The sequence below is a fragment of the Ambystoma mexicanum genome, chromosome 6q, assembly GCF_040938575.1.
Source record: "Ambystoma mexicanum isolate Mex_15411 chromosome 6q, UKY_AmexF1_1, whole genome shotgun sequence".
NCBI lineage: Eukaryota > Metazoa > Chordata > Amphibia > Caudata > Ambystomatidae > Ambystoma > Ambystoma mexicanum.
This window is the reverse complement of record NC_090937.1, coordinates 356,746,880-356,771,092: the sequence shown is the minus strand read 5'-3', so window position 1 is coordinate 356,771,092 and position 24,213 is coordinate 356,746,880. Positions and strand designations below refer to the sequence as shown.

At 45.4% G+C, this 24,213-nt stretch overlaps 1 protein-coding gene across 1 annotated transcript in view; it reads left to right on the top strand.

The window, feature by feature from the left end:
- The first annotated feature begins 20,011 nt into the window (after positions 1-20,011).
- Positions 20,012-24,213, top strand: part of LOC138516040 (uncharacterized) — a 105,302-nt gene continuing 101,100 nt past the window's right edge. Inside the window, exon 1 of the mRNA XM_069630847.1 lies at positions 20,012-20,223. Coding sequence (XP_069486948.1) covers positions 20,200-20,223 — 24 coding nt within the window. The 5' untranslated portion in view covers positions 20,012-20,199. The remainder of the gene's footprint in view (positions 20,224-24,213) is intronic.

The following is a 24,213-nucleotide window of genomic DNA, read 5'->3' as shown; positions in this document are numbered from 1 at the left end:
GAGTGGGGGCCTGCTGGCAGGTGCCCCTCAGTGCTGGGGGGGCAAGGGGACATGAGTGGGGGCCTTTTGGCAGGTGCCCCACACTGCTGGGGGGTGGGTGTGCAAGGGGACATGAGTGGGGGGCCTGCTGGCAGGTACCCTGCACTGCTGGGGGGTGGGGGTTCAGGGGGACATGAGTGGGACATGAGTGGGACATGAGTGGGACATGAGTGGGTGCATGCTGGCAGGTGCCCCGCACTGCTGGGGGGTGGGTGTGCAAGGGGACATGAGTGGGGGCCTGCTGGCAGGTGCCCTGCACTGCTTGGGGGTGGGGTGCAGGAGGACATGAGTGGGACATGAGTGGGGGCCTGCTGGCAGGTGCCCCACACTGCTGGGTGGGTGGGGGTGCAAGGGGACATGAGTGGGGGCCTGCAGGCAGGTGCCCCTGACTGCTGGGGGGTGGGGGTGCTGGGGGACATGAGTGGGGGCCTGCAGGCAGGTGCCCTGCACTGCTGGGGGGTGGAGGTTCAAGGGGGTAATGCGTTGGTGATCACTAGTGCAAGGTGACATGTGGCTTGGCTGGGGGGGCATGCCCATGGTTGTTGGGCTGCCTGTGGGACATGCCCAGGGGTGCAGGGTAGTCCCCTGTGGTGTGGTCTGCCTGCAGGGGCCGTGGAGGGTGTAGAGGGAACACTTGGGAGGACCCACACTGCCAATTCATGTGTAGGAATCCCCTGCACCCCTGAAATACACGTACCCCACTCGCACAGGGCCTATCGCGTGTGGAACTTCCCCGCACCCCAGAAATACACCTACCCTGCTGAAATCGCGTGGTAAACTTGCCCCCACCCCAGAAATACACGTACCCTGCTGCAATCGCGTGTGGAACTTCCCACGCACCCCAGAAATACACATACCCTGCTGAAATCGCGTGTTGAACTTCCCATGCACCCCAGAAATACACATACCCTGCTGAAATTGCGTGTTAAACTTGCCCGCACCCCAGGAATACACGTACCCTGCTGAAATCGCATGTTAAACTTGCCCACACCCCAGAAATACACGTACCCTGCTGCAATCGCGTGTGGAACTTCCTGCGCACCCCAGAAATACACGTACCCTGCTGAAATCGCGTGTTAAACTTCCCCCACCCCAGAAATACACATACCCTGCTGAAATCGCGTGTTAAACTTGCCCGCACCCCAGGAATACACGTACCCTGCTGAAATCGCATGTGGAACTTCCCGCGCTCCCCAGAAATACACATACCCTGCTGAAATCGCATGTTAGACTTCCCCGCACCCCAGGAATAAACGTACCCTGCTGAAATCGCGAGTTAGACTTCCCCGCACCCCAAGAATACACGTACCCTGCTGAAATTGCGTGTTAAACTTGGCCACACCCCAGAAATACACGTACCCTGCTGAAATTGAGGGTGAAACTTCCCGCGAACCCCAGGAATACACGTTCCCCGCTTGCCGTGTGCTGTGTGGCGGCCCTGTATACTGGTCCATGGTTAGCGCAGCCCTTTGCGCTGGATTGGGGATTTTGATGGCTTTTCCTTGCGCGAGGGGTGTTCTTGGGGGCGTTACTGGCGCTGCTGCAGGGTCGCTGCGCCACTGCGGCGTGGCTGCTTTTGGTGGCTAAAATCCATGAATACGCTGTGCGCCGAAATGGATTTTGGCGCATGCGGCTGGCGCAGACTATCGCACGTGCACACTGTGCGCCAGCCGCGTGCGCCACTTGTGCGCTTAATTCTATGAATTACCCCCTTAATGTTATGTTGTATTCATTGTTTGTTCCTGTGTATTTATATATTTCATGTGTGAAAAGTTCTTTGTTTGAACTGAAGCACATAAAAAAAAGATATGGCTATCAATTTGGAGCAGGTTGTGGTGTCTGCAGAGTCAGAAGGTCGTCAAGTAACTTGACTTTGGAGTTGGCAGAGAGGGGGAGGTATTCCAGGAGAGGAAATCCCAGCGGTGGATGGAGACGAAGGGCAGCGGGAGAGGAGGAGGATGTGGTTATTCTGCAGGAGAATGACAAGCACCAGGCACAGGAGCCAGAGATTGTCCCTCAGCGATGGATAAGGAGGAGGAGAGAAAGGTCAATGCAACATTGCCTGACCCTGCAGAGGGGGCAAAGCAGAATCAGGCTGTCCTCAGGAGGGAGACTTCAGGTAAGAAGAGGTCTGCACCCATAACATCGTTGCCTGATTTTACTGTAAGGGAGGAGTGTAATATGCACACCGTGACAGAAGAGAGTTAATTAGGGTTACCCTAGAAAGGGTGCCTTTGGCATCTCCTCAAAGCTCAAGCACTTGCGGCTGTGGTACAATGATGTGTTCAAGAACCCCAGTGGCACCATCGACAAGCAGTGCCACTTTACCACTACTAACAGCACAGTCCCAGTTGATGGTGGGCGCATCCAGGTTGTAGTGCCATTTGGACAGAACAGCAGAGACAGAAACATAAGGAATGCAGGCACATACTTTGGGCATTGCCCGGCATCTACCAGTTGGTTTGAGCTTGATGAAAAGCTAGTAGTGGATGTCATGGAGAAGTACATGCTCCTGTGTGGCTCTACACTCTTTTAGATGAATGGGCCAAGGGGTAGAAGTAGAAGAGAGGACAGGTGTATTGGGAGAGTGCAGGACAAATGCATTACTGGCTCTGCTGGCTGGTAGACCCAAATAAATGCAGGCCATAGTTCCGATTAGTGATGTTAATTAAGGATGATGGCCACACAAAATATTTATTTTTCAATGTACTCAACCACTACCATCACAGTATACGTCTAAAAAGCCTTTCCACATGCCGCTCCATCCGTGCGACTTTAACTTGCAGTCATAAATAATCATCATCATCTGAAAAATATGTTGTGTGACCTTCCAATCCATGAGGCTGGATGCTCATTCATGCTATGAAAGTAAGCACTTTCACGCCTTTGTTATCTTCTTTGGTCCAAGACGATATCCCCAGTAGCGCTAAAACACCTGTTAACACTGCATGCTTTCCACAGCTAACTGAACAATACAGATGGCCACACTGACTACTTGCCGAACCAGGATTGCAGCGCATCATCATCACTAGTCAGTTGGCATGTGTCAAGAACTTATACATCTATCATACGGTCTGCAGGTGGCTCACTCAATTCTCTTGGGGACCCCGATGCATGTAGCAAGGCATACTGCGGGAGGTGCCTGGCCACCACTCATGCTTTTTAAGTGTCTGAAAGAATTTGCCTTGGCGCAGCCTGAACTAGTATCAAGAGTTGTGAAGAATGAGTGTCCACTGTCAGTTGAACTTCTTTGCAGCTGTCCAGTCCTGGATCGGGTTGATGATCTCCGACCTGTAGCTCTCTCTTCTTGTTCCATATGGACTTCTGAACATCATTTTGCTGCATCCATACAAATGGCTAGCATGTCTTTGTGAGAAGGAAAGTCCCACTGCGTTTTTCTCATCCTGCATTCCATATTCCCCTTCATACAAAGAGTGCATGAATCTTGTTGGAAGGTTGAGGGCAGATTCATAGCCTGTTGCCCTGCATTGGCAGAAGGTTCATGTTGCTGTATTGAGTGTGAGATAGGGTATTCCAAATAAAGAAGAAAGTTTTCACAAATAAATAGTCAGGATGTGACTGCCTTGAAGTCTCCCTTCCCCATGTTTTTAGCATGGGACAAGGTTGGGCCTGGAGCATAGCATACGCTCGATTTTTCCAAGCACAAGCTAACAGTTCCGTATCAGCTATCAGGTGCTTCGATGGTTAAGTCTCTTTATAATAGAAAGTGTCTTGCCTTGGAGGCCTGATACTCTCAACAAACAAACACAAAGTTCTGTTCTACAAACACTTTGGGTGATAGCTTCACCCCTGGGCCCCCCCTTCTGAGCACTGCCCCTCAAAAACACTTTGGGTAATGGCTTCACCCCTGGGTCCCCCGCTTCTGGCCACTGACCCCTCAGAACACTTTGGGTGATGGCGTCACCCCTGGGTGCCCAGCTTCTGGGCGCTGACCCCTCGGAACACTTTGGACGATGGCTTCACCCCTGGGTCCCCCTCTTCTGGGCACTGACCCCTCAGACGTATTTAACAATTTAACAAAACAGTTCCCTTTCCAGCGAACTTTGGGTGATACCTTTCCACCCATGGATCTCCATTGGCCATGCTCGGACCCCAAAAGACAAAGGGGACAATGCCCTTCTCCTTGTCTTGCAATGCTTACGCTTTCATCCTAATGTCTTTTTACACAGGTTTTCGGGTCTTGCCCCTGGTTGTCGGATTCTCTATGCCGGGTTCACTCTCGCTGACTTTTGGTTGTTGGCTGCCCTCTGCCGGGTTCACTCTCGTCGACTTTATCAAGAATTCCTCATGGAACTTTTAGACTCTGCCCCTTTTCAATAGCATCCCTCGTCCGTGTTCACTCTTGCTAATTTCCATGAAACACAGTTCATGTGCTATTTTTCGACATGCAGGATTCACTTTCATTAGCTTTCACAGTTCTCTGTCGGTCAAAGACTTTCAAAGGTACAGAGGATTTTACAAGACCCCTGTATGTCCACTTTGACCATTCTACACCTCTGCTCAAGGCCTTCTGGTTATGGTAGTCTTTTACCATTGGCTAATCGTCTACAGATTCTCGAGTGAGCACCCAAGTGGTGCTGGACTCCTCTACTGCTGGTTTTCCACCTTTCAAAATATTAACATTTCTTTCTTTGTTCAAAGTTCAAATAGCCACTTGCTACTTTTTGTTCAACACAGTTCCGTTTCTTATCGGTTCTCACCTCAACTCACCGGCTGTGATGAACTGCTTGGCTTTCTTTCTCCCTGGAGTCAAGGTCGGTAACTCCGAGACAAACGTCTCTCCCTAGCTTGGCAATCAGCGGAGGAGTGTCTCACGTACAGTAGACATCTGCTGCAACACACATTGGGTATTGTTCTCAGGCTGATCATTCACTTTGTGGAGGATTGACGGGCCTTAATCAGAAAGGACAAGGTTGACTCTCCCCTTGTTGCCCTCCTGGTCTGCGCCATCTTTCTCCTCCTCTTGAACTGCTGTGTTGAGTTAGCTCTTACGTTGTGTGTTCTGCCTTGCTCGTACTGTGCTCTCTTGCTCCACCTTTTATCCCTGTGGGAAAAGTAAAGGGCCGTTAGGTGTGTGTGATTCTGGTTAATTGCCTGACTCTGCCTGACCCTTGTGTCAGGATATGTCAGGTAAACAGCTCTATTAGCCTGTTGTCTTTCGTGGGGCAAAAAGGTGTTCGTGTCTGAAAAGGGGGTTAGAGTGTTAGATTGTTCTACGGGGTAGGATAGGGAAACCGTGTTACATGGGATTGCAACCCTCGTATTAGAGGGGTTTTGAAATGAATAAGAGGGTATGTGAAGCAAACGGGAATAGTTAGAATCGTGAAATGAACAGGGGGAATTGCGGGAACGGTAGTGTTTTATTTAAGCAGGTTGGGAGTGCAGAAAATAATAATCAGAGGGACGGGAAGAAGAATGGTTGGGAGTTTTCGGGTAGAAGGTGGGAAAGCAGGGTTTCTCGGAGATGTAGTTTTCCGGTCTACTGGGGTTTGTGCTCCTAGGTTATTTTCCAAATTTTGAGCTGACTTCGGGTCAAGACAGGAGAGATCTAATGGGAGGAAGGGAGGCAGATGTAATACAGCCTATGAAGGTTTCAGGGATCTCACCCTCCTCTCCTTCCTTTCCGATACCATACCGTGTCTCCCTTAGGTTATTCCCCCGTCTACAACCCAGGTTTCCTCATCCCAGTGAGCCTTTCTCGCTCTTTCACACCTAGAGTTGGGATTTGAGTGAGTCCACCCCTCGTTGGCCACCTGAATACAGTTTTCTCGAGGTTCCCTATGTGAGATACCCTCAGGTATCTCACAGAATTTAGTAATATTTTGTGTCATGCTCAAAAGGCTCAGCAATGGTGGGCTGGCGCCTGGAGCAGGAAATATGGTGCCCTCATGCTGTGGGATACTCAGGGAACTATAGTATTCAAATCAGAAACATTCTCTGGATGTAGTGGTGTGGGATGGTGGTCCAAATCTGCCCATTCCCTGTAGTTGAGGGGTGGTAGGAGTCTGTCCTGTCCCTCTTTCCTGTTGCCAAGCATGCAGATAATGCTACCGTATGTGTTCCCAGAGAGAAGAGTTGCCCAATTGGTACCCAACTTGCTTCACAAGACACTTTTCTTGCATACATGGCAAGTGCCAAGATTAGCTTGTTGCTTTTCCAACAGAAAATAGCTCCACACTACTGATTTTGTGTGAGGGTTGAGACAGGCCCTTTTCTCACCTCCGTCTTGGGGCCTGCTCGGTGTACTTTACAGTGGCTGCTGTGTGGGTGCTTCTGACTGAGGGGCAGGTGCTCCTGATTTGAATGACTGAAAATGTGTACTACCAATAGCATGTGTTTTTCTGGACCATATTTAATAAAGGTTGTACGCTGGCTCATGGGGAGTGTCTGAAGCTTGCTGCCTGTGTACAGTGCTTACACTTCACAGTGGCATGAGTTTGCCAATGCCTGCACCCTCTTCTTCTGATTGGTGTTGCTCGCTATCTGTGCTATCGCCAGAGGTATCAGAGTTGCATGGTTGAATCAGAGGATGTAGCATAATCTTCGTCATGTTCTTCATTGTCAGCTGTTTCCACGGAAATCAGAGGTGGGGAATTTTCCAGAATCACCTCTTATTCCTCAGCTGTGGTTTTCTGTCTTTGCTGTTCATCTCATGCAATATGTTTGCACTCTTCTGTCTCAATTTCTGGTGGCTGAGATGCCTCCTCCACCTCCTGCACTCCACCCTCTGACGCCTGATGCATATGCAAAGGTGCTGCATGCACACTTACATTTCTTCTCAATGCACCAGATTCTTTTGAGACAGATGGCCCTATTTTTGGATGAGGGAGAGATTGGCTACAGATTGACCGTAGTGGCTGGCATAGAGGCCCACAGATGGTCTGGGCCTCTCCAATGCAAATAGCTGCTCTGTAATGGGTTAGAAAAGGGCCAACAGATACATTCCTTGCCCTGTAGCTACCATGATTGGGTACTGCAGTAGATTCAGGCATGTTAATTTAATTGATTCCTTTGCTTCAATAAATACACATTGGATTATCAATGCTTTGGCCTTCTCCTTTGCCTAGTAAATTCTTGTGGTGTTCTCTGTGCCTTGGCCTTCTCCCTACCCCGATTGAATGCGCATGAGTTTCAAAGTGTTATTGACTTTTTTGACATCTACTAAATGCAGATGGAATTTGAAGTGCTTTGTCCTTCTTTTACGGCTACTAAATGCATGTAGGGCTTTTGGTGCTTGGCCGACTTCTATGCTTAGTAAATACACATGGCATTCTCATTGCTTTGATCTTCTCCTGTGCCTATCAAGTGCACACAGGGTTCTCAAATGCTGTGCCCTTCTTCTTCACCTACTAAATGTACATGGGGTTCTCAGATTTTTGACCTTCTCCTACCTCTAGAGAATGCATGTCAGTTCTCAGTGCTATCGCCTTCACCTCTGCCTACTTAGTGCATGTAGGGTTCCCAGTGCTTTGGCCTTCCCTTTCAGAATGCACGTGGGTTGCACTGCCCCTACACCAAAAATTCACAGCCACACTCACGCAAATTAGGTCCCTGCAAGCCCTCAAAAAATGCCCAACCTAATTCATTAACACTACTAGGGATACAACCTAGCCACTATTATAGGTTCAACCCTACTCTACAAATGTCACTTCAAGAAATAATCAACCCTAACTTTTTCAGAAGTTCCTCCTCTAATAAGATGTCTGAGCCACTCCTACCTCTTCAAATTCCAACCATGCACTGTACCATGTTTCTACTCAACTGTCTTTATAAAGACGCATGGTCGAACCTCTTAACTCAAATCTCAGCAAAACCCTGCAAAGGTCACCCTGGAAATTCTACACATGCGAGTTTTTTGCTTTTACTATCCAGCCCATGCTTATTTAAGAAAGAGTCCTTTTCATACAAGGGATCATCAAATGAGTCGCAACCGAATGTGATTCTGAATCACCAGGGCGGTTGGAGAAATCTCCATTTGTCATCCTATCACAGAATGAAAGGGCTTTCTGAACAAATTAAATACAACTCACATGTTGCATTAAAAGGTGTAGCCATCTTTCCTGTTAAAATAGACTTGAGCCCTAGCAGACTGTGTAGGCACCTCTATAGTAAAGGCTGGCTTCCGCCGCACCTCCTCCATGGTTTCTCTCACCGCTTCCTCCTTAGCTTCTCTTCCCATTTCCTCCTTAACTTCTCTCACCGTCTGCTCGTTAGACACCTCTGTAACCAGAGATACCTTTGCAGTCCCTCTCTTCCTACTTCCTGGGTCATTTTGTCCCCAGCCTCATGGTTCTCTTTTTCAACAACCACTTCGGTCTCTCTACTCTCCCAACTCCTTGAATCTTACTCTCTCCAGCTGCCTGGTTCTCACTCTCCCCAACTTCCTGGGTCTCTCTCACTTTCACCCTAGCCTCCTCGATCCATCACTCATCAGCCACTTGTGCATTTTTATCCATTTCCACTTATCGTTTACTCTGCCTGTCACCTTGGCATCTTTGTCTCTTCCCATGGGTTATCTTCTTTCTGCTTGCCACACTCTGGCCCTGGCCTTGGGGAGTACTCCCTTAGTCTAACTGTCTGTATGTGTACATATGAGGAGTCCTTGTGAGGTGAGTGGGTAACTGCTCAGGTTTCCCCTTTTAGCTTGGGTCCTGCTCTTCCCCTGTGTGTTTTTGTATGCTTTCGGCACTTGTGCAGGGTGAGAAGGGCATGCAGCGCTGGTCATCCTTGTGGGAACTTCCCACTTGTATTTGATTCCTTCAAAGGGACAGGTACTTCTAAGGCAGCAATGTGAAAAGGTCCTGCATCCCACCCAGGGCATATTGGAGGTAGCCAGAGGATTCCCAAATCACTACCCCCTTGGTCCAGCCTCAACAGGTTTGGGGCAGCTCCCAGCTCCGTGGTACCCCATCATTCACCAGTATGTGCAGGCAGAGGTGAATGACAGAGTACAAAACCACAAGTACACATGCCCAGGAGTGACAGCATTGAGAACAAATATTTGTATTCACTGTGTGTGCCATGCGCTCTAGTTTAATTTTCAAATGCCTGGAATGTTTCACTTTGGATGCCCAAAAGTACATTCTCAAGTCTGGCTAACATATGCCTCACCAGGTTAGTGAGCCTTGTAGCATTTCAGTACTTACCCACAATCCTGAGGACAACAAATATGAATTTATCAGAGTTGAGCTTTCCCAGAAAAATTGGTTTGTTACACATTAGGGTTTCGAGGCAGACTCAAAGCAAAACCTTAGGACTACTATTTTCACACTACTCCTCTGCCTATTATTCTAAGGGGCATTTTGCTTTAAAAAAGAATGATATCATTATGTTCAAGTTTTCCATGATGGCGACCCCCATAAATCTTGTTATTGTATTTAACACCTGTTTTCTGACTGCTTATCGTGTTCTGTTTTAGATGTATTAACGTTGTCTCCATAACTCTTCTAGAATGTTCCTTGAATTAGAGTGGTGAGTTGATGTCAGATGAGATGACAATTTATGAGGAGAGCAAAACAAAAGAGGTGATGGCTGGAAGGTTTAGAATTAATCTTACACTCTGGTATTGCTCTGGGCAACCGTCCAGACCATCGTTCTTCACATGCCAAGTTATAAAAGGGGGAAGGCCGTATGCAAAACAGGATTGGTCCCAAAAGGGCCAGTCCAGCCGAACTACATGGTCACATGAGGAGAGCTGATATTCTGGGCTATTTTCTCCACACAAGCAAACTGCTGAACTTGCAATCACACATAGCAGCAGTGTAAGTGACTCTAGAAAAAATACTGCAGACAGTCCAGGGTTGCAAAGCCTTGTCATCACAGGCATCTGGGAGTTGTTTGCCACCACTTGTGCCCTTCTACGGTGCTGTTTGCCATGATTAATGCAGAACAAAAAAACGGTATCCTGGTTTGATGTATTTCTGTACTCTATTAGTTGTTTTTAGATTTGCTTTCTTGTTTTTAATAAACACTGTACTGAAGGCCTAGGAGCTCTTTGGTTGGAACATATGTAAGGAGCTAGACGGAGAGACAATCGCAGGCATTATGAACCTGACCAAATAGTGCACAGATGTTATAATCTAGAGGCTGCATTTGTGCAAGGCGTATTAATGGGAACGCTTTTGTAGTGATGAATGGTCAGAGTTTATTTATTTATTTGAGTTTTTCTATAAAGCACCAAGCAGCCATTGATGTTCTTCATCTGTCACTCCGGATGGTCACATTTGATCTAATCGGAAAAGGGTAATTCAAGGGGGAAACACACTCTGGTCCATAGAGGAGGGGTGTATCAGACGGCTGCATGGGTGTTGCTAGGTCTGATAAAGATCCGGAGCTAAGCTAATGTCGAAACTATCGGGACTCTGGGATAGCTTATCTTTTGGTTGCAGCCCCTGAGCTTCTATGTGGAGCTAAAACCAAAAGACCCATGGCTATAGCCCCTTCAGCTCCTCACTAGCAACGCCGCCGGATATCGAAATCTCATTTGAAAAGTGCCATTTCAGCACCTTCTTGAATTTTTGGTAACTTGATTAATCTCCGGGGGTGTGGCTGAGAATGTTCCAGAGACAAGCACCCAGAGTATTTAGGGCTTCATTCACACAGGCAGCTTTGCTGTGGAGCAAATCAGAGATGCCCTCTGAGATGCACCAGCTACCTTACAACTGCATATGCCTGGAGCATCTCTGATATGCTCACATCCAAATATGATGCACAGGGATTTTGCACGGGCATCTCAGATATCCTTCAAGGATCTCCAGATTTTCTCTGGCTTTAGGATTGGTAAAAAGGGCATAATAAGGCAGCTGGGCCAAATCAGAGATGCCCATTGGCATCTCTGCTTCTCTGCAGTCCAAGTCTTTGTGAATCAGGCCCTTTAGTGTCCTTCTGCCGTGCTTTTCCTCTCCTGTTGTCTTTTAGCAGCTCTCCCGCAGCTGGAACTGAAATGGCTACAGGTCATCGAAGTGATATTTTTGCGACGGATCCTTAGTTTACCTCCCAGCGTTCCTATGGCTATGATAAGGCTAGAGTTAGGATTGCCTTCTCTAAAAGCTTTATTCTTGAAAGAGAGGGCAGGGATGTTCTTGAAGATGACTAGTGGAACAAAAAAACCCACTCTTAAGAGTAGTATATCAATAATTACTCAAAAAGTATACCACCTGTTCATTACATTGTTCAATGACAAAATTCCTGGCGGAAATAGGGTGGACCTGCCGAGGAGTTCGTTTTTCAGATTAAGTACAGAATGCCCTTGGGAAATGTGTTGAGTTATGGGACTGGACATAACGCTAAAAAGTTATCATTTTGTATATTACAGGGCACATTCCTTTAAAAAACCCCAGCCTTACTTAAATCTATGTCCATCTAAAAGACTTAGATGGTTGATTCTATTTCTTAGAATGGAGCAGCTTCCAACTGTGATGGTCATGGGGAGTAGAGAGCAGATCCCAACCGAACAACGATTATGCCGGTTATGCAAAGAACCAGGGGTATTGGAAACAACTAAGCACCTGCTGACTGAATGTCTTACTATGACCAGCATAATTCAGTATTACATTGGCAGGTATGCTCATAATCGGGAAGCGATTAGGGAATTGTCATTTAGGTATTACTGCACTAATTCAAATAGTATGCATCTGCTGACTGCCTTCTACAACATATGGTTTATGATCGAAACAAAGTTGGGCATTAAGATATAAACTACAGGAAGTGATGGCAGGAAATGCCATAAATTGAACAAATAACGGGGCTCTTTTGGTGATGATCAATTGAAAATATACCCCTTATGGACAAATACACTAACTGAATCCCCCTAGATAGATAATGGAAAGCAACTCTCTGTGTCTAACTCCACTGCTATAAGAGCTATAGGTTATTGATGATAGTTTAATTTAAACTCTTTTTACTACTTGGTGAGATATGAAGGCTATTGGGTTTTATGAATATGATAGTTATATGAATATTATGTCATTCTGATTTTATGGTGCTATGGACACTATGAAAATAATTTGTTTTATATTTGTGTTTGTACAATATGTGTAAAGTTTACTATGTTAACTAAATAACATTAAATAAATAAATATATATTATATCGTTAGCAGATTGAGGCTGAGTGCCTAGATTTTTGTATTCTCATGGAGGTAAAGGAGCATGCAAGATTCTGTAGATGAAAATAGTCCTTGTTGGAGTAAGCATTATGCATGATGCAAAGGATTTTCCACTGGATCGTCTGTTCCACTGGGAGTTCAAGCACAGTCTATTGACTGGCAGGTAGTGCAGCTTGTTACGGTTTATTGAGAAACCACCCTCAACACAGGGAGTTATTCAGCTCCACTTCAGACACATATCATGCCCCTTGGATCTCCCCCGCCCCTGAGCTACCAATGAGCCAAGAACCAGGTAGTGTAGAGGAAATAGATCTGTATTTATTGAAAGTACTAGAAGTCACACTGAACTACACGCGCCACCTTCTTTGTGGCTCACCATTAACTTCTTGTTACTCAAATCAATGACACAAATTAGTTTTAATCACAAATTCAAATCACAATTCTTTACGTTCTTCAAATTTCACTTCAAATAATGAAACCGATCAACAACCAAAACAATTATAAATATAGTGCTGTGCAATTTTGATTTTCCTGCGGGTTTAAAAGGCTAGCCATTGGGTTTCAAGATTGGTACAAATACATATGGCAATTATGTTTTCACCCACACTTTTGGTTCAAAATAAACACAGGTTGATTTAGCAGTTTGTTTTTCAGACCCCCTCCTACTTTGACCCGTGTTGGGGAAGTCAGACAGAAAAATGGCATTGATTTGGGGAATTCGGAATTTCAGAACCACCCCCGCCCCCTCCACTGAAAAGCCTCTGTTATGGGAAAGTTGGACAAAAGAATTGGACTGATTTAAGAACAAACACACCCCTCTTCCTTAAAGGAGTCTGGGTCAACAGGACAAAAAGAATTACCAATTAAACTATAGGCTATAGTTTTTCAGCGCACACTGGCAAGTGAGCTTTGTTATTTCAAAATTTTACAAAGATCGCCCTGTAGTGTTCCACAAAATGGGGAATTAATTAAATTAATCTTTTTAGTTAAATAGGCTAAGGATCTACACAGTTTTGGCTCCCCCCACATCCACTATAAAGGGAAAGGATTCAACGCCAGCAGATTCCCCCACCTTTTGGTTTCCCAGGGCTCAGTTCTATTTACATAGAAAGCCTCTGTTTAAAGTGCATGACAGCCAGCTGCATGTGAGGACCCTCTAGAAAGATAGGGCAGGGATCTGGTCACTCCTCTTTCAATGGTGGCCTCCCGCTCTCCACCATAGGACCCAGTCAGCGCTTAGGCCTTCCTAGCAATAGACAGCTCCACCCAGATGCACTCTCAGCAATCTCCTCTGGTGTTTTCTTACAGCTGTCAAATTGTAAGTTGCAGCAGCACTCTTTTGATGGTACATTTCAGCTGCTCTGTCTCTTCCTCCTAGTGCAGCCCCCCTTATATAGCAGTGATGATACCACCAATTTTACAATCTTGGGGAAGTACCCTGCAAGTGTTCTCGCAACTAGAATTGGACAGTTGCCCTTCTCTCTCCTCCCCACTCCAGCCCCTCTCTACGGATTTGTTTAAGAGTCTGGAGCAGACATATGGAAGCTTAATTTACAAGCCCCATTTGTTCTTACATCAATTCTTTGGCAAAAACTAGTTATGTGGCAAAACTTTATAATCGTACTAACTACTGCCATAATATACATATTTTCTGATTCAGCTAATCATGAGCAATTAAATAAGATGACAGCCAGGTCCACACCATGTCGCATGGCCATGTGGCAATTTTCTGCCATTTCCGTAAAAAGCATAACAGTTATGAATATGTAATATGTACCCTCCACCCGTTCACTAACTCTCACATTTGGAACATTTTCAGATCAGCCAGAAACACATCTTAGATGGCCATTACAGTTCCCCGAGTCACAGGTGTATGAATTTTATATCTCCAAAATCGCCTGGAAATTACCCAACAAATTGTACATAAATGAAGAAAATGTACATTATGGTTGCTGGGAAAAAGGCCTAAGGATAATAAATAGTAAATCTTTGTGTGGGATAAGTGGCAATTCTCCTGCCTTCCGGCCATACGCTCTCACTGAGCTCGCCTGTAAGCAGAGTATTTTTTTATTTTTATCAGTCTCTTTGAAGTGGGTTACCTGTTTGAAGTTGGAGTTTCAGGCTCCCGTAATTGAATTGTCTTCACAGCTCCCCTCTTCACACCAACTGTCTACATTGTGGTCATGCATCAGCCAGGCGATATGGTCCTGCAGAGGCAGCTAGTCTAAAGAACGCATGGCTTTCCACACCTTCCAGAGCAAGCCACATTTTGTTGCAGTTGTAAACACTAGTATGCCAGGATTCCAGAGCCATCAAAAGGGCTTGCCTATGGAAATGTTCCCATGGAAAACAAAGTGGCTTTTCAAATGTCACTGGTATTTTGTATGCAAAACATAGTATGCATTACTTTTTGTCAGCACACACCATGGGCCTCATTACAACCCTGGCGGTAGAGTGATAACGGAGCCGGTAGTGCTGCCGGCACCGTTATCACTCTACCACCACATTACGAGTTCTGCTTGCGTGGCCGCTCTTCATGCCTGGTCAGACCAGACGTTCAGAGTGGCACCCGCTAGCAGAACAGTATGGTAGCAACGGACCTGTTATGAAAGGGTCCATTGTTACTATCCTCCCCATTCCCATTGAGCCATATGGGGGCTCAAATGTGAATGGGGACTTACCGGGTCCGGGTCCCGTGAATGGGAATTACCGGGCCCGCAAAGGTCAGAATGGCCTGGTTATTTCTATTTTGCGGGACCCGGACCCGAGTTTGGGGGTAGCCATGCCATAAAAATAGCATGGCTACCTCCAACCTCGTAATGAGGCCCATGTCTTTATCCCCACATTTTTGCTGTTAGCAGTGGTTCACTTTTCACATTTAAACTGCAAATACACATACCTAGCCATTTTTGTGACACTGTTTAAAAATCCTGTTTTTCATGTGGAAGGGACCTTTGAACTTTCTTCTTGCTTTGTGAATTAAAATGCTGCTTTGCCTTGAGTAATGACAGGTAGGCCTTCTTTTACATGGCCCTTCAGTTTTCATTTGCAATTATTAAGTATTGAAAATGCCTGCTTTTCATGTGAAAGGGACTTTAGTTTGGGGCCTGTGAATGGACCCCAGAGGCTGATCTTAGTTTTTTGACCAGCAACAAGGTACCACACTAATGACTGAGATCAATGGGAACTCGGGTATCTAGATTTGGATGAGCGCAGTCTCAGTGGTGGAGACTGTGGACAGAAAGGAAGAGGCTGCTCTTTAGAGGTCCACAACTTTGGAATGTTGGCCTCAAGTCATACAGCACTACTCTCCCCATTCTCCCACATGAGGGTCTTCCAGGGCACCAATGTTTATTGTCTGTGTATAGCTGCCAAATGGCCCCATGTAATGTGTGACATCTTCAGCTAGTGCCGGTTTTGCACACTGCATGTTGAGGCTTGCTGTTTCATTTTTCCCAATAAAACTCCCAGTCTACATATCCAGTCATGCATTGCGCAAGCCAGAGCTGACAGTTGGGGCCAGATTACAGAAACTTTGCACTGGTGTAAGTGTAAAGTTGCACAATTTCAGCACTCGGGCAACGTTTGCTCTATTTCTAAAAACACTGGGACATATTAGAAAACCATTGCACCATGACAAGTGCAGTTTTGCATGGTATAAACAACAGGGTGAAAATTGATCTAGTGCAAAAAAGATACAATAAAAAATGTATCTTATTTGCATTTTGGCACATTTTTTGCTCTGGTACTTTTCAATGCCAAACTGCAGTTGATATGGCGCAATGATTTTCTAACAAGTGCCAGGGTTTTCAGAAATAGAGCAAACGTTTCTGTCATTTCGCCTCCACTAGGTACTTGGAGGCTGTATGGAAGGATTAGCGAGAGTAAAGGTCACATATATGCAAAATGACATGTAGGAAATCAAGGAGACCTGTATTAGAAGAAACAAAAGTTAATCATTTGAAAAAATATCACAATATGAACAGATTCCCAAACACTGGAGGATCGTAATGTGTTACGATATGATAAGAATGCCCAATGCCCCTTAAGTATAGTTAAAGAAAAAAAAGTATAAACAGACACTACTTCCAAATAGGTTGTGTCTGTAAACCCTTAATATACATGTGCACTGTTAAAGATGTACAAAGGCACGAAAAGCTGCAATGGTCTCTCTTGCTGACTGTAACTGGGGTGGATGAAAGAGAGAGAGAGGGAGAGAGGGAGAGAGGGCGAGAGGGAGGGACGGAGGGAGGGAGAGAGGGAGAGAAGGAGAGAGAGAGAGAGACAGAGACAGAGAGACAGAGAGAACGTTAAACAATGCTGCATAAGCGTCAATACTCAGCACTTTTCTGTTGCAGACCGCCTGCACTCAAGACACATGAGCCGTCAGGTGACACCAAACACAGTGAACATGACTTGCCTGGTTCTAGCTGGTGAAAACTCTTCAGCACCATAGGCTTCCCCAGGGAGGAGCAAAGAGGGGCAATTGCTCCTCCTAATTGCTGCTTTGCCCCCCTAATTTGTTGTCTGCCCCACCCACTGGCAAAGAAAACTTGCAGAAGTTTTAAAGGTGCTCCTTGGACCAGCAACCTACGCGTTTACTATCCCTTTGTTTCCTGAGCCTGTTCTTTCTTCTGGACTGAAGCATATGCCACAGGACTGGAGGAGCCATGAATATTATTGTGGTGGAGGCCATCTATGTTAGATGCAGGCTTCCCACATGCTGAAGACACTGTTGTTTGCTAAATGCTCCTCTTACAAATTAATATGCAACAGTAAAAAAGACATTTCAAAGTGATACATGCCTCATAAAATTAAATTCCCCAGTTTGTATTAGTTTATGCTATTAGGTGGCGTTTCACCTATAAGCACAAACTATTGCATTGGAGTACAGCTAGGGAGAAATGGCATATGATGAGGCACACAAAGCTTGTAGGTCTTGTTTGGTAATTTGCCCATCCATTGACTGCCCATGGCCATGCTAATCCCTATAACCATTTCCACCCAGCTCCTGCCACTCCCTACACAAAACACGTCCTCATGGCAAGCTTTTTCAGTTTTCTTATGTTTTTGTTGAAACTGCTGAAGAGCAATAAGTAAGAAGTTGAAGCATAATGCTCGCCCCCTAGTCTTTAATAGAATCAATACTCCCTGTGCAGTTAGCAGGGGTAGTCTTCATTGTGCCAGGTAGCCTCCTAGACAGATGGCAGCATACTGGTAATTGGCATTGGCCGGTGCCCCTCCATTATGCACAGGCTGTCACTGTGTCATGCAGCGCATTCCACCCAGAAACCGATCTGGGAATCAGGAGGCCTGTCATGCTGCCTCCTGCCTACAAGGACACATGACCCTGGCAGGCTCTGTGAGCAGGGACGCAGGGCATCTGGCCTGAAAGGCATTTAGGGGTGCTCAGGAGGCCAAGTTTACAGGAGGCTGTAAGGGCATCTAGGCTGACCGGCCAGCAGGCTCAGAAGAGCGCATGCTGGGCTCCAAATCTTCACCCTGAAATCATTCTATAGGTCTTTGGAGATGGGACTTCCGGATTTAGTGCTGGCTGGAGTGGAGCCAAAGGACTGAGAAGGAAAGAAGCATGTTTAAAAAACAATGCCTTGGTTTGAATGCATGTTTGAGCGACTGCGTGTCAACTTGTATACATGCGTGTCAGGGGCAACGGCACATTTTGTTGGCACTGAGAGAAATTTGATGCACAACTAGTAGCAGCATGACATATGAAGACAAGTTTTGAGCAAGGCACTGATAGCATTAAAGGGGCAGCATGTGCATATATAATTGGCACAGATTAATGGTTTTCTTTGGGCACTAGCAGGATTACATGTTTTACAGTGGCAATGCTGGCATGTATTGGTGAGACCAGCCTCACTGCTTTCTTTCAACGCAACCAGCACGAAAGAGGGACAGATCTCGAAATACTCTTGCATACATTTTGTTGACATGCAATCTATTGGAGTGTTCCATGTGTTGCGCTGTCGGGCCAAGTGCAAATTCTATGCATTGCATTTACTTTTTCAGAAATGTGTGCAGCAAAATGCATGATATTGTCCCATTATTTAAAGAAAATGTCGAAGTGAACAACCACCCTAAACCTTAGTGGACACATTCAGGCGTGCTCAGGACAATTCAGAGGAAACCAGAAGCCACTTATTGTTCGTGTGAAATCCCAAAAGGACCTCTGGTTAGGTCGTGCTCCCTTCTTTGACCACACAGAGAAGAGCCCGATTCCCCTCTTCATCTTTTTTTTCTTCTTTTTAACAGGACTTTTTCCATAATTCGCCTGGAACGAGGAAACAAAACGTGGCTCCCCGTTCCGGCACACAGGTCGCTGCAGGGGCGGGTGGTTGTGTTTCCTCGCCCTGTTGCTCTGCTAAATACAGTGCCACTTACAAACCAGCTGTGGCTCTGTATTTAATTTAGTAATTAACTCCCTGCTCCTATGGTGGAGCAGGGAGTTAATCACTTCAAAAGGGCGTTGATGTTAAAGCAGCATTGGGCAGCCTGCCAGTGCTGATTTAGTATTGGCTCCCTATTGTAATCCAAAGCACCCCGCTCTCTTGCTGGCGCATCGAGCGCCAGCAAGAGAGCGGACGCATCTTATTACAAGAGGGCCCCTACCACGCCAGCTCGGGGGAGCCCTTCAAACACTCCGCCCCGCCGAGTTGGTGTGGCAGGGATCTAATGTGGCAACCCGGGCAGTCGCTCTGGCCTAAAGCCGGCCCTGCCTTCTACACTGCACTGGGTACAATGTCAATGTTATAAGCAAGGCTAAAATGGTGAAGATGGGAAGAATATGAATAATATGCAGGGCTCAAGTCGAGGGGACACGCGGGGGACGGAGTCCACCCACTTTATTCAGAGGGTGGACTCAGCCCCCCCCCCAGCTAAAATGAGAACCATTGAATGTCCTCACCTCGGGGATCAAACCACAGTCGGCAGATTTGTGGGCGGGACACTTCACCACTGCACTAAATAACTTGATGAAAAATAACACACAATTAAAGGTGAAATGTCCCATTTCGGTGCTGCAAGTCCAGGAAAAACATTTTTATTGCTTCTTGGATTTAAAACTTTTCAAAAACACTATTAGAAGAAAATATCCTCTCTGGTTTTGGGTGTTGATTTTATGAAAGGCAAATGCCATTCGTCCTATTCAATTTGGGTGGTTATGCAAAGCCAATTTAATTAAATGTGCCTATTTCACCTTAATATGCTAATTTGTGGCGACGTCACATCCCATTGCGTTTGTTGATGAGTCCCCACACTTTAATTTTTAGGACTTGACTCCTGATAATATGAATTAACACAACAGTACCTCTGCCGTGCCAAGACCTGCATTCATATAGCACACAATAATGTGCACTCAGTGAACAGTATCTGACCACTACAACAAGGCTGTGTCTAAAGGCACCCCAAATCTAGCTTCGGATGAAACAACTCGGATACACCTCCCGTGATTGTACTCAGCTTGGGGTCTTTGCTATTTCTGGTACAAATTGTTCCGGTTTTGGTTAATAAAATATGGATCGGAACTTAATCCCCAGATCTGAAGTGAATCCCTGAGCGCGTTCCCGCCCGTCGCTTCCCACACTTGTGTTCTAAACTTGTTTCGCTGAGGGTGTGCTCTCAGAGGGATGGCTTTTGATCTCCTGCCGGGCCAGATGTTGTGTAATGTGCGTTATCCCAGCAGTGTGTGCGCATGAACATGTTTCGCAACAACGCAGCACTTCCTTTCTTGAGAATCAGTCATGAGTCATGACTCTGGAAACCAGCCAGGAATCATTTTACACATATACGGTAAGGCGATTAGCCGGATTTCCAAATGATACTGGAATGGTGGCGCCGCCCAGAAGCGGCGCTGCAGCCCATCCCCTCTCTCCAGATAAGGCTCCCTTGAGGCTGGGCACCGAGCTTGCTGTTCTGCTGCGCCTACCCTGCCTTCACGTTCCTCCTGCTGCTGCTGCTGCTGCCCGGCGTTCAGCTGACTTCCCGCGGTTCCGGCGTCGAGCTACCCTCTGCCAACATGGTGAAAGAGATCCAGGACATGGTATGACGCCTTTTCGTATTGGTGGGGTCTTTCAGGGGGAGGTGTTACTTGTCCTGTCCTTTGAATCAGGTTCAGGCATGGAACGGTCGTGAAGGAGGGCGCGGCTCGGTTGCAAAGACGGAACACGAGAGCAGCTTTTGAAGGAAGGGAACACAATGAACAAGTAGAAGTCTCCCTGAACTCCAAGGAGTCTCTCCTAGAGGATTATAAATACGGTGTATTCATGCGCTGGGGGGATAGCTGTAGTTTATCCTCTTGGCATTCGGTGAATCATGTGTCACACACCTCAACAGCTTGTGGGCCTGATTCATGGAACGTTTTCCTATGGGGATTGCCCCATTATAAAACACTTCCGTGAATCATGAAGTCGAAAATGTGTATGTTGTGTGCTAAAGGTGTGCTAGAAGGTTGCTCCCATAGAAGACTATAGGGGTGTCTGGGGGGGGGGCAATGGGGGTGCGCCAGTTGGCTTGTTGTGAAGTGGCCCAACCAGGGGGTCTGGCCTACTTCTAAGGGTCAAATCCAAGCCACGGATACAATATGGAATAGAATATTTTACAAAGCACACAGATATCTGTGGAAACCAGAGCGAGTGCTGGGAAGGTATACATAAAAAATCACAGACAGGGCTCAAAACTCATGGTTCACCACTTAACCCTCTGCAGAAAATACAGTGTTACTACTAAATGTGTGATATTTGGGTAAACATTTAACCGTGCAGCTGTATATGCCAAAATTGCGAGTCCCTAGAAATGATTCAGTTTGTTAAAACATTGTAAGTACACTTGAAATTCAATTAGCCAATCTAAATATAGATAGTAGTAACACTGTATGTTCTGCAGAGGGTTAGTTGCTGATGGTATGTATGGGGGCCATGCATTTCATTAGATAGGCATGGGTCGCGTTTGATTTGATTTGATTTGAAATATTTGTAATACGCACTTGACGAAATCAATCGTATCTACAAAGGCCTGACCCGGGGTCACAAAAGGACAACTATACAGGTCAGCACACCAATCACAACTAAGCTGAACTAATAGATCCATTTTAGAGGGCCACACCTGGTCCTTTTTCTCAAAAAGATGTGTTTTTAGTGCCTTCCGAAATTGATATAACGATTCGAGGACCCTGATCCTTAAAGGCAACATATTCCAAATTGTCGGGCCATACACTCCAATACTGGAGGTCACCTCTAAACACGGGCTTCGATACAGGGATTTCCAGCAGCACTTTGTCACTGGATCGCAGGTGACGGGTTGGGTGATGCCACCTAATTTACTTGGACAAGTAGAGTGGGGCAAAATGATTTATACATTTGCACACTAAGCACAGGATTTCAAAGCCTACACAATCCTTGCCTGTCAACCAGAGCAAGGAACGACGGAGACTTGAGATTGGAGAGTGTTGCCTTATCTTAGGTCGTGTGGAAGGCAAAACCAGATATGGCGGCTTTAAGACTGACCTTAGGTTCAGAGTGAATCGACCACAACTTGTTCTTGCTCCTGTAGCTTTATTTTCCACTTCCTGAATAGAAAAAAAACCTTCCAGAGTGCAAAATAATGCAAGCCTGAGAAATCTTCTGTTTCACACCACTGTATATTCAGCACTTTGCCATGCACTAAAAGACGTTGTGTAATAAGGTCACTTGGGCATAGAGATTCTTTTTTAAATTGTGCGCATTATGGTTAACACAAACTATTACAAAATATCTACTAAAAGTCAAAACCAAGCCACGCATAAAATATGGGATAGAATATTTTACAAAGCACACAAATAGTTGTGGAAACCAGAGCTAGTGCTGGGAAGGTATACACAATAAATCACAGACAGGGCTCAAAACGCCTGGTTCACCACTTAACTAAAATGTGTGATATTTGGGTAAACATTTAACCGTGCAGCTCTATCTGCCAAAATTCAGAGTCCCTAGACATTATTCAGTTTGTTAAAACATTGTAAGTGCACTTCAAATTCAATTCGACAATGGAAATATAGATAGTAGTAACACTGTATGTTCTGCAGATATACAAACACTATAATATTAAAACAGCATCAAAAGACTACCAGAAAATATACAGTAATATACTAATGCGTCACAGCGTACCCAGTTCCAAGTTTCTAGTTGCAGTGTTTTACTTGAGAAACACTCACCAACATTGAGACCGATCACCTCCCAGGATATGGTCAGTAATTATAGCTCCAGCAAATATACGGGGAGTCGTAGATGGGACACGGTATTGGTTCAGGCTAGCACTTAAGAACGACCCACATTGATAATTGTTAACTTGTGATTGACACTAGTTGATCCACCACCTACCACCATGCATGGGGAGTACCCATCCATTAAGAGTATGATGACACTGGCACCCTTCCCTGTTTGCATGCTTGTTGAAAGCGGTTTTGGGGAGTCACACTAAGTCACCCGGTTAATTGTAGAAAATGACAAGGAAGTGTAACAGAGTTTTTCTAATTAGAAAAAAAAGTGTTTGTGTCATGTATGTTTGTCCTTCTCTTTTTCATTCCCCATTCGCATGGACATATTTATTTATGTGGCTTTTTTGTATTCATGTGTAACTGGTGTTAATCATGGTAATGTGTGACATTTGTCATCGCAGACTGGGTGACACATGTCTTGAGATTGTGGATAATTTCATCCCAACACTAACATCACATAATATAATTCATGTAATGAGCTATGTTATGATTGTTTAGCAAACTTTCAAGAACATCTTTCATTAAGCTATTGTGAGCCCTGAGGAAGAGATGTATTTTCTCGAAACATGTGTCAGCTCTTTCAGTTCACTTTTACTTCATGGCTTAGCTAGCCTATCTTGTTTTCGTAACTGAACTTTTGTCATTTGTTTATGTACAGTTTATCACCTGGTATATTTTCACAATTAAGAAGGAAAGTGGCGCTTTAGAGATTGAATTCCTTTTTGATTGATACTAATGCATCATACTTCATAATTCATTCATATTTTTTGTCTAACATACCGCATTCTAAAACCTAGCATTGCTTAGCACACTTATTCTCCTATAATCAAATCCTGCCAAAAATCAACTGGTATAATACTGTCTATATTAACAAACTGTCCAAGGTCACTGAATGATAAGCTGGTCAGGCCCTTATTATAGGAGATGTTTCATTCTCTCCCTCAGAACCCTAGAACTCAATCCTACATATTCTGCTTATTCTATCCAATTGTGGTGTATTAGCCCAGGCCGCTTGTTGTTCAAAGAGGGGAGAATTTTAATCTAATTAACGCAAAGGGGCAACCATAATATGTAGTCATCCCAAACTGTTCTAGTTAGCAGCATTCCGCTTCATATGGTTCCCTCCATTATTTCATGTAACAAAGCATGTGTGGTCCTGTATCGATGCAGCGTGACAAGTTGCCTACCGGTTAACCAGTATAACAAAGTCCTCACACTCCTCGCGTTGTGTCACATGCATGGACTCCATCTGTTGGTAATCTAAGCCAGAAATAAAAACGTTAATAGTACTACCAGTGATTCCAGCACATGTCACCCTTACAGCGACCATGGAACAGGCACATAGTGTGATTGGCTAACATGGGTTGCCATTCAATGTCCTTCTGACCAATCTGTTTTCCATATTAAGTCAGAATCCGGTATCTCCCACACCAAATTCCGAATATCAGACTCTTCTGCCAGGGATCTGGAATCAGGGCATTTCGCACTAAGGTCCCCTGTCATCAAAACCAAAGTAGTGGATCTATCATATTTCCCTACATTTAGTAGGGCATCTACCTCTTGTAGTATTCCAACCATGTGCTTGATACCAGGAGGATCATGCAGGTCACCAATCAATATTTGAGTTCTACCATCAGTAAAGTCAACATGTCTAATAACACCAACAAGTCTATTAGGGCTATGAGTGACAGCATAATGATTTTTGACACTGATAGTTAAGCGCCCTTTAGGCCTACTCTAATGACCGTTTACAGTAGTCGCCTGAATAGTGTGCCTACC